This window comes from Macaca mulatta, chromosome 8, assembly GCF_049350105.2.
Source record: "Macaca mulatta isolate MMU2019108-1 chromosome 8, T2T-MMU8v2.0, whole genome shotgun sequence".
Classification (NCBI taxonomy): Eukaryota; Metazoa; Chordata; class Mammalia; order Primates; family Cercopithecidae; genus Macaca; species Macaca mulatta.
This window is the reverse complement of record NC_133413.1, coordinates 13,052,331-13,063,770: the sequence shown is the minus strand read 5'-3', so window position 1 is coordinate 13,063,770 and position 11,440 is coordinate 13,052,331. Positions and strand designations below refer to the sequence as shown.

The 11,440-nt window shown below is 43.6% G+C and overlaps 1 protein-coding gene across 2 annotated transcripts in view; it reads left to right on the top strand.

The window, feature by feature from the left end:
- Window positions 1-3,040: 3,040 nt before the first annotated feature.
- Window positions 3,041-11,440, top strand: part of LONRF1 (LON peptidase N-terminal domain and ring finger 1) — a 33,571-nt gene continuing 25,171 nt past the window's right edge. For both annotated transcript variants that reach the window (XM_028852361.2, XM_015144777.3), the window contains exon 1: window positions 3,041-3,846. In XM_028852361.2, the coding sequence (XP_028708194.1) occupies window positions 3,126-3,846 (721 nt within the window). In that variant the 5' untranslated portion in view covers window positions 3,041-3,125. The remainder of the gene's footprint in view (window positions 3,847-11,440) is intronic.

The following is an 11,440-nucleotide window of genomic DNA, read 5'->3' as shown; positions in this document are numbered from 1 at the left end:
AGGCATGCGTCTATAGTCCCAGCTTCTCGGAGAGGCTGAGGTGGGAGATCACTTGAGCCAGGAGGTCAAGGCTGCAGTGAGCTATATACTCACTATGCACTGTAGCCTGGGTGACAAAGCTAGATTGTGTCAAAAAGAAAAAGCTATTGGGTAGGTACTGTTTATATGAAATGTTATAGTTTACTCTCTTTGAATAGAACATTATCAACTGAAATGAATCAGGAATGGGACGTATTTTGCTTGGACTGACAAATTCAGTTTCTTTTTTAATAAGAATGTAAAGAAACAAATGGTAAATTCACCCACAGCAAAAAAAAAAAAGAAAAAGAAAAAAAAAAGAAAAAAAAAAGAGGTTCAAATACACATCTTCAGCGGAGTTGTATACAAGAAAAGTGCTGTGTTATGTTACTCTTAAATAGGAGTTTACCAAACTATATCAGGAAAAGTCTTATGGTGTGGCAGTAGGAGGCAGGGATAAGCAGGCAATGATGGTGATAAGCATTTTCCAAATTAGGAAACAGATACGCTTTTCTTCTTACTCTCTTACATAACTGATCTATTTTAGAAGACAACACTCAAAAACCGAAACAGAATACAAATCTCATGATTTTACTACTTTGTTAGCAAAGAATGACACAAGCAAGTAATGCGAAGGAAAAGGAGAGCTCTTCACTCCATTGTACTTCTCCCAGCCAGGGGCAGTTTAGCAGGATTCCCTCTTCTCCATCACAGCCTGCTGGGTGACTCAGAGACCTAAATTTTAGGAAATGAAAGTAGAAGGACACTAATTTTTCTCACTTTTGAATTTAAACAAGCAGTCACATTATCGTGCAACTTTGGGTGGCAGAGAATGATGGAAGGGTGACCTGTGACAGTGCCAGTGACTGCTTTGCCTAGACTTCCTGATTCAGAGGGAAGTTATGCAGCACACAAAGGCCACAGCGGCAGTACAGCCTCTTACATAAATAAGTTACATAAATGAGAACAAGTTATGTAAATGTATAAACCAGCAAACATGAATTATAACCATTCACAAATGCCAAGGAGAACACGGTAAGATTCCTCCTACGGTCCCATTTTTTTCTCCTGCACATTATCATAATTGTGCCATTTTATTTCACATCAGAATCAGATGTGGTTATCTGTCATATTTATTAGGGAAAGGAACGCCAAAGGACAAATAATACTTCACATTACTTTTCTGAACCACATATTGTACTTTTGGCAGAAATCCCGTAATAGAACCCGACTTTATATTTGAAAAGAAGTTTATGAGTGTTTATTAATTTATTATGCTCCTTGTAATAAACATGAACACATTATTTACTATTGTACATTTTGCAAGTTGCCATTAAGAACAAGAATGCATTACAAAAATGAATGTGCGTGTACACATGGATATTTGTTATATTATTTGTGATTTCAAGTCTCAAGGGAGTATGTGGACATCAGATGAAAGTCACTGTTCTGCTTGTTGAGGGAAGGTAGTAATTTCGGGGGTTAGGATTGGATTTAAGGTTATCTCATGACTTAATCCCAGTGCTTCCCACGCCAAATGCTGAGGAGGTGCTCCTTGGATCTAGCTGCAATTTGCTTCAGGTGCAATGTGAATGATAAATGAACTTGTTTCTGTCTGCATCCTGTTGGAACAGGAGGCTTGGCTTTTTCTCAAGCACCTCTTTTTTATTCATTCCCTTTAGGGTAATATATCTCTATCTTTTCTGACGTTACACGACTTGCTCATTGTGTAGTGAAAACACATTAACTCAAAACATTTTTTAGCCTTAATTGCCGTTCCTTATAAAGAGAAATATTAAACTTATACCATTTTCAGACATACTATGCTCAGGTGAACTTTCCAATTAGCAACTTCCTTTACTTTGACAATCTATTTCTATGAAATATTACTATTATTTTATTAAATATTATATATGATCAGTCTAACGTAGTAACATAATAGTGGAATAGACGTGATCTTAAAATCTATATTAGCTGTGTGATTTTTGACAAATAACTTTCCCTCTGTTTCCCATCATTTGAAAAAGGACTAAAAGTTCTAAGTGACTCCTAACATTAACAATCTAATACCCTATAATCAAATCTATAAATATTTTCAGCGGAGAGCTTTAAACTTGCCGCTGTGAAGTTTAAGGGAAATAGCACCTATTATATATCAACCCCATCATTTTCTTCTGTTGGCAAAACTGCAGACCCTGCTTGGGTTGTAGTAATACGGTGACCGCCACGTGAACAACATTTTTCTCGGTGTTTTCTTTTAAATATGCCAACTATAGACTTTAACCAGCTGTAAGGCAGTGCCTGAGGTGTGGAGACACCTGAGGAACTGTGTGGGCTTTCTCCCTCGAGGTGGGCCTACGATGAGTTTTAAGCAAAGGGCAGCAGTCACCTGGCACCAGGAAAAACTCCTTGCCCTCTGGAGGGAGTCGCCCCAGGAACGTGGGTTTTGTGTTCCTGTTTCAAGTTGAGTCCTCTAGAACCGAAGAGTCCCAGTCATCTGCCGAAGGTGCCCTCCCAGGCCCCCTGCTTGGGAGCGCCCACCTGGAACCTGGGCATAGAGGAATGAAAATGCAGACCCGCACAAGCGTGAGGACACGCCGGGAGACCCCCGCCCGCCAGGAGTTGGGGCAGGTCCGGCTTGGGCGGGGGCGTCGGGGGAGGGGTGGTGACCCTGAGTCCCGCGCGGCAAGGGCGCGGGCCACCGCAGGTGGGGGCGTCGGCGAGCAGGCAAGCGGGGACGGAGACTCTGGGCTCCATCGGGCTTTGTTCCGTCACGAGCCGAGCCCTCCTTTCCGGAGAAGCCAATTAGATCTCCGACGGAGGAATCATCCGACCTGCGCCCCCGCCGGGAGGGGGCTCGGGAGGGGCGGGGCCCAGCGCTTGGCTCCTCGCGAGCGCGGCCGCGGGCTGCGTGGGGGAGTCCCGGCGCCGTCGCCGAGCCCGGCCCCGCCCTCGCCAGGCCCCGCCCTCGGGGCTTCCCGGGCGCGCGCCGCCCCGCCGTGTCCGCGCGCCACGCCCCCCTGCTCGCGGGCCGCGTGCGGAGCCGCGCGCCCGGGAGGCTCCCGGACCGTGGCGGCGGGCGGCGGCAGCGCAGCCCTCCGCGGGCCATGTCCTCTCCGGCGGTGGCGAGGAGTTCCCCGGGAGGGAGTCGGGAGATGGCCCCGGCGCCGCAGGGCCGAGGCCGGTTCTGGGAAGTGGGCGGCGGCAGCGGCCTTCGGCTGGAGCGCGCGGCCGCGGAGTCGGAGCGCTGGGAACTGCTGCTCCGCCGCGGGGAGCTGCTGGCGCTGGGCGGCCACCTGAAGGGCGCGCTGGAGGCGTTCGCGGCGGCGCTGCGCCGCGGGGCCCCGGCCAGGCCCGAGTGCCTGGGCGCCCTGGTGGACTGCCTGGTGTTCAACTACCGGCTCCGCCACGGGCTGAGCTGGAGCGCGGCCCCGGCTGCGGGCGCGGACGGCGGCGCCTGCGGGCTCCTCAGATGCCTGGGCTGCCGGGGCTTCCTGAGCGAGCCGGTGACCGTGCCCTGTGGCCACAGCTACTGCCGCCGCTGCCTGCGGAGGGAACTCCGCGCCCGCTGCCGCCTCTGCCGGGACCGGCTGCCGCCCGCCACCGCCAGTGCCACTGATGCTGAAGGGACCGCCCCGCGGCCGCCGCCTCTGGCAGCCGCCATCGCCGCCTCAGACTTCAGAACCAGCGTCGTCCTCAACCACCTGGCCGAGAAGTGGTTCCCGGGCCAGCGCGAGCGGGCCCGGGCGGCTGGCAGACTCGGGGAGCTGCTACACCAGGGGCGCTACCGGGAGGCCCTGGCCGCCGCCTGCGAGGCGCTGCGAGCAGGTGACCGCGCGGGGATGCGGCGGGGCCGGGCCGACCGCACCCTCCTGGCCCCGAGGGCCGGGGACCCGGAGCTTGTCTGCGTCCCGGGAGTCTCCTCTGCTTCCCCGGGGCCGCTGGGCCACTGGCGTGTTGGGTCTCGGGGTGCTGGGGGGTGTGGGAGGGGGCGGCGCCCCGGGGTGCTTCGGTCACAATGGGGATCGCCCTGGGAGCCGACTGTGACGCAGCGCGGGGAGGGGCGCTCGGCGCGGGGTTCCCTCGGCCGCGGCCTGGCCGTCGGGCGCGCGCTCCGGGCGCGGAGTGGGTGACCGGAGCCGTGGGTGCCCCGGCGCGGGATGGGTGGGAGCTGGGCTATCCCGAGCGGCCGCTCGCTTCCTGCCGCGCGCTTTCCGGGAATTGACTCTCTCGCGCCAGGCCCGCCGCGGGGAAACGACTGCCGGGGTGGGGAGAGAATCCCCCACGAGGACAACTAGGCCGGGAAGGCGGCGTCTCCCTTCCTCACCCACAAAAGTCACCGGGACAATTGGGAGCCGCGGGAGGGCAGAATTGCATAAGCTGGGGGCGGGGGTCGTTGTGTAACGGGTGACGTCCGGTGGGCGTGGCGGGAGCTCCGGGCGGGCACCCGGCCCCGGGAGGCCCCGCAGGCCGCCGGGCTTGGGGCGCGGGGCGGAGCTGCCCCGGGTGGTCCCTTGCTACCTGGAAATGCCTGAACTGGTTTCTCTCGAAAGTTTCAGCCGGCCTGTTTCAGATCATGCTTATTTCCTATGTACTTTGCAGTGCACCTAGCTTATGGTAAAGATGAGAGGGGCTTCCTGATCCAGAGTTCTTTGCCACGCTTCTCTTGGCCGTTCCACTTAGGATCAAGCTGTGGGGAAAGGCCTTGTAGGTCTTGAGTGCATTTCTTAGTCTCCAAGAAGCAGCCTCGGCCTCCTAACCTAGGTTAGCTAGCACTTTCTTCTTAAGGTGGTTTTAGGCGCTGAAAGGGGGCAGTGTCAAGCTTCTCTTATGTAAAAGGAAGAGTTGTTCTTTAAATCAGTAGTTCTTTACCAGCAGGATTTACCTCCCCTCTCTCAGGGGACATTATCTAGAGCAATATCTGGAGACATTTTTGGTTGCCACCTCTTGTGGGGGTGGTGCTGGTACCGACATCTAGTGGGAGAGGCCCGGGGTGCTGCTCAGACATCCTATGAGGCACAGCAGGATTCCCACAACAAAGAATTATCAGGCCCCAAGTGCCACTGTTGATAAACCTTGTGTTACGCGTATTTCAAGATTTTAGTGTCTATCCATTGGCATGATAGTTGGGGGAATGGCATGATAGTTGGGGGATAGTTGGGGGAATAATCCCCAAGAAAATAGACATCTAGAATAGCAGCTGACTTTAGGTATTACAGGTAAATTTATAGACTGTGTAACTGAAAGGATCATCTTTCGGGTCATCTTTTGTCCCAAGTGCTTAGTCATATTGAACTTACGTCAAGATCTTGCATTGTTTAATATCTTCAGAGTTCGAAGCACAAACACCGGAGATTTTTGTATTCTTTCAGTGCCTTTATGAGGAGTAGGCAGTTATAAAATAGAAAGATAGGCTCAGAACAAAAGAAAAGTGTTTGGAACACAGAATTCTGATACGGATGACTCTGTCCCTCTGGGTGAATAAAGAGAAGAGAAACTGGACTCAGCTGTACAGACCATCTAGTAACTGACCATGGTATGATTTTTAAAGCAAAGAAGCAGATGCCAGGCAGTGAAGACTTGCGCACAGTCACAGTGTTAACTGGTTGAGAGGCAGCGCTGTATCTTCCACTTCCCCTAAACGTTGGTCTAGGGTTCATCCTGCCTTATAGCTTATCTGATGAAAATGTTTATTATACATATCCAAAGAAGTTTTTTTGGTCACTGAGGCTGAAACTTATGGACAGTACTACTGATACAGTGATTCGACCTTAAATTAGGTGTTTCACAAGAATCCAGGTCCTGGGCCATGGAAGAACAGTGAACATATTTGCTAATTGAGGTCTAGCTTAACATTTTGTGACCAATAATAATTAACAGAGATTTTGGTTCTTGTATCGAGGATGTTATGTTTAACAGGAAAAGGCTCTGAAAGATGTAATCTCTGCTTTTTACAAGCTGCATAGATTGCACGTGGGGATTTTGTGCACTTAGCAACTTAATTCTACTCTTGCAGGAATAGAACCCACGTCTTCTGACTTTCACTTCATTAGCTAATTTTTTCCTCATTTTTAGTTCTTTCAAGAATCATTAATTCCATACTTGAAAATGTCCGAATGGCACGAATGAGGATAAGTTTTTTAAATCTTTTGAATTATTAATGTGAAGTAAAATGGGAAAAAAATCTCAGAGCTATTAGAGTTGGTAAAGGGCCGATTTATAAGTGTTTCACAATTTATGGGTGTAAATCAAAATGTTAACGAGTGCAGTCATAATCCATTTGTATGATCGTTAGGCTTTAACTTCTTTGGAATTGGCAAGTTAGGCATTTGACATGTATTTATATAACTGTACAGTTGTAGTTATTAATGACCCTGTCATTATTGATAATGAAAAAAAGATCTTCACTATAATTTTTTTCATGTAATTCTTATAATGAAACAAATAAATACTATTAACTAGAAAAAATCTAGTCTGCAGTTAGCCCACACACATCCAAACTTATCTCTGCCAGCAGCAAAAGAAAGCTTGAAAACCTTTGCCAAAATCAGAAGTTTCCCATTTAGATTACATAAGTTTCTGTTGAATTGAAATATATTTAGATAACATTTAAACCATTGATCTTTTGGTATTAACTCTCAGATGTTTCATAACTTTCTGTCTTTTTAGTATTCAAGGATATTATGTAAAGTTTTTTCTGCACTGAATCTCTGTACTTGAGCCTATTGAAATGATCCCACTAAGCCATGCTGTCTGCCTTTTGTGTTTAACGTTTTTTTACACTGACTTGTCTCCTTCGTGTGTTCACCTCTCCCCTAAAAGAAGACAACAGAACAGTATAATTTACAATTTGTACAGGTTAAAAGAAAAATAAAGGTTATAAGGGGGAGAACATTTTGTTTTAAAATATTTGGGTAAGGAAAATTTTGTCTTTAATATTAATTCTGTAATCCTTGACCAGGCATGGTGGCTCACACCTGTAATCCCAGCACTTTGGGAGACCGAGGTGGACGCATCAGTTGAGGCCAGGAGTTCGAGACTAGCCTGGCCAACATGGTGAAACCCTGTATCTACCAAAAATAGAAAAAATTAGCCAGGCGTGGTGGTGCGTGCCTGTAGTTCCAGCTACCGCAGAGGCTGGGGCAGGAGAATTGCTTGAACCCTGGAGGTGGAGCTTGCAGTGAGCAGAGACCACACCACTGCACACCAGCCTGGGCAACAGAGCAAGACTCAGTCTCAAAAAATAAAAATAAAAAATAAATAAAAATAAAAATATGATCCTTGACTGTTACCCAGTACTTTTACATTATTCATATTAATATCATTTGATCTTCACAGAGAATTCTATGGAGTACCATAATATTATCCTCAGAGGGAAACTGAGGCACCTATGGATAGACATGCAATGTGGCTTAGTGATTAAAGCTCTGCATGCTGGAAGCTGACACCTGGCTTCGATTCCCAACACAGCCCTCGGCTCTCTCCGACCTTGTGCATGTTGCCTAACCTCTCTGTGTTTTGGTTTCCTTATCTGAAAAATGAGAATAGTCTCTACCTCATAGGGTGTTGTGAGAATCAAATGAGTAAAAACATGCTAAGTGCTTTAAATAGTGCCTGACACAGAGTAATGCCCAGTAAATATTGATTAAATATTTTTAAAATGTAGAAGTGTGTTTTGGCCAGAAGGTGATTTTGCTGAAACTGGAATCTAAACCTTGAGATTTTACGTCCTGTTCTGTTCTGTCACTTGGTAGAGAGTAAAGATTACATCCCGATTTTAGTTTACACATGTTAACTAGCAGTTTAGCATTCATCAATAAACTATAGATACTGAAAAGCTTTAGCTATCAGAAGATCAGTCAAATTATAGGTAAATACTGAATACATTTAAAGAAAATGTGGAGGGTTTTTATTTCATAACTAGGTTAAAATGAAGAAATTTGAATTTAAACAATACAGTAGTTTCCCTTTATTTGTGGTTTCAGTTACCCACATAGTACACTATGATAAAATATTTTGAGAGACCACATTCATGTACCGTTTATCACAGCATATTATTATTCTATTTTATCATCAGTTATTGTTACTAACTTCTTACTATACCTAATTTATAAATTAAAGTTTATCATAGGCATCATAGTATATATAGGGCTTGGTACTATCTGAAGTTTCAGGTATCCGTGGGGGTCTTGGAACGTATCCCCCCCGGATAAAGGGAGGCTCCTGTAACGTATTTATGTCCTTCCTTATTGTGCAGAGGACTTGAAACAGTAAACATTGATGTCTGTATGGTGATTATAGTTCACAAGTATTTTCATTTCTGTTATCGTAATTGATCCATACACAAACTCATGTGAGATAGGAGGGCAAGTATTAGTACACCTAATTCACAGATTTAAGAAAAGTCCCAAGAATTTTAGGTGACTTTCTTAAGGCAAGTAAGTGACCAAGTTAAAACTGAAAGCAGAACCCAAATATGTGCATATTGATTCTAAACGCAAAGTTTATTTTAAAATTAGCATGTAAAACATAAACCTATTCTTACCATCCAACAGTTTTTTATTGAGTAGCTACTATATACCAGGCATTGTTTTAGGTGCTAGAAATATAAAAAGGAGTAAAATAAAGTCCCTGTCCTTGTAGAGTTTGTATTTTTTGTTTCTTTTATAATTGTAGCAAATTGAAAATCCCTAGAAAATGGGGTTTACTGCCTAATTGACTTCTTCTTAACCAAGACTGTATCTCTAATTATTTTCTTTGATTCATAATATACTTTAAGGATTTTTTTTTTTTTAGTGCCTCAGGGTTACTAAAAACATCAACTATAATGGCTATTGATATAAATGATAAAAAAACTGATTGAAGTGTCCCATTTCAAATGAATAATTTGTTTTTTAATCTGTTTCTCATTCATCAAATGCAGAATTTACCAAAACTGAATTATCTTAGATTTCGAGTTATTTATATATAAACTTTTTGTTTATTCAGAATCATTTGTGTATTTGTTGGAATATTTCTAAGAGGCTTGGAAAATCTCAAGTAAAATTTTAAATGATTTTGTATAGTGTTCTGCCTCTTTCCAAAGATATTTCTGAAAATTGGAATTGTTTTATTATTGAAGTTGAATGACTTCAGGGAGCTCTATAATGCAAGATGGAAGCTTCTGTTTGGTTTTTTCTTTCCCTTTGGTAAGCTCTTTTGCTTCCCCTCCCCTCGACCCACCTTTGTGCTGTCTGTTGTCCAGTCTGCTCTGCTGATCCCTAAAGATGTTTCTTATCTAGGCTACCATTTATGTGGGTAAAAGACAAGGTAGAAAATGCTCTTCTGTACCTTGTATCAAGGGCTAATCTAATATCTTCATCACCTTGTTTTGAGATGTTTTGGAATGTTATCAGCAACTCTTATAGATGGAGCGTGTATGTCCCAGGTGTGGTGTTAACTGTTTAACATGCATTATCTTATTCAATCCTCACAGCAGTTATAAAATGTAGGTGTTTTAGAGGTAAGCATATTATAGGTGAGGAGATTTCAAACAGTTAAACTACCAAAAGGGGATGTGAACCCAATTTCTGTATCCAGTGTTTATGATCTTACTATCCCAAACTCCTACTCCTGAACATTCTTCATCAATCATCAACAACTTATCAGTTGGTAGCTTTGAGCTCAGCCCTGGTAACCAAGTCCTACTATACTGAACTTAACGAAGCAATATAAGCAAAAAAAAAAAAAAATTGATATTCTGGTTAGCCTTTGAAAATTTTGATAGCTTGATATATAAATCTAAGAAAAAGACACTCACAAAAATGAGAAAAAGGATATGAATAGAGAACTTTATACACAGCCCAAATACTGAATAAACACAAAGTTTTAAAGGTCAAACTTAATGAAGAAATGTTAAAATTTCTTCATTAAGAAATTTATGAAATTGTTGTTAAAATTATGATGCTATTTTTAATTTATATATTTCTAGCAAAGAGAAAAAACACAGCTTGTGGGAGTGTAAAATAAAGTTTTTATAAAAGAAGGGTTGGCAGAATGTGTTGGAAATGTTGTATATGTATATAACTTTGTAGGCCCAGCATGGTGGCTCATGCATATAATGCCAAAACTTTGGGAGACCAAGGAGGGAGGACCACTTGAGCCCAAGAGTTTGAGACCAGCCTGGGCAACATAGTGGTACCCTATCTGTACAAAATATTAAAAAATTAGACAGGTGTGGGGACATGCACCTGGAGTCCCAGCTACTGAGGCAGGAGGATCTATTGAGCACAAGAGGTCGAGGCTGCAGTGAGCCATGATAATGCCACTGCACTCCAGCCTGGGCTACAGAGTGAGATCTTTTCTCAAATAAATAAAAAAAAAAGTACAGTAAATAAATAACTTTCTACATACTGTATGGCAAATAACTAAAAAGGTAAGCAGATACATAAAGATAGATAAATAGACATTTGTTATACTTTTTATACTGCCAAAAGTTGGAAGTAACTTAATTGCAGAGTAGGAAATTTTTAAATAGGTTGTGTATATAGTAGGATATTTTGCAACTATTAAAAATCATGTGGACTAGTATTACATGGAAGAAAAAAGCAGATTATAAACAGCATATGTGATATATTTTATAAAACTACATGTTAAAAATGTACTTCACACATAAAGAACAAAAATATATGGGAGGCCGTTGTTTTAGACTGACCTCCTGCATTAGGCACCAGCAGACCAGACAGAATTAGAATGGAGGCCCTTGTGCTAAGTGCCACATAATCAAACTGAACTTTGAATTTGAATTGAAATGAGCCAGTTTTCTTAAAAAAAAAAAAAAAAAAAAACGAGATTTCAGTCAACGTGAGTTAGTGAAATAAGAAAGTCCTCTGTGTTTTAACCCTGTAAAGAAAGTTTTCAACTTTGAAACAACCAATCTACTTTTTGTCCCTTATTTCTGCTTTCTTCAGCCCTTTTCTGCCTAGAAGGCTAACCTCCTCTGCTTAGCTCATCAGAACACTCATTTTGTAGAATGAGGTGTTGCCCATTTCTAGAATCACAAATAAAAGCCAATCCGAACTTTAAATTTGTGGTAATTTTTTTCTTTTGTTAATACCAACACTGGCTGTTTCTTTGTGATGGGAAAAAGATAGTTTTTAACTCTTATTTCTATATTTTTCAAATTTTATGACTAAACCTTTTTTAAGCTTTTGTGATTTGAAAAAAAACTTTCTTGAAGGTGAACTAAAGAAACAACTTTAAGACTCCTGTTACTAATCACAGATCCCTAAGGATTGGAACAAAGATAGGAAACCATGACCAACTCTCTCTTCATCCCGTGAAATAAATGCTTTGGACAGCTGAAGATTAGATTCCTCTGGGAGCAGAGTCTTATTTAAATCTTTTTACTTGCCGAATGACTTACAGATAATACTGGTGGATG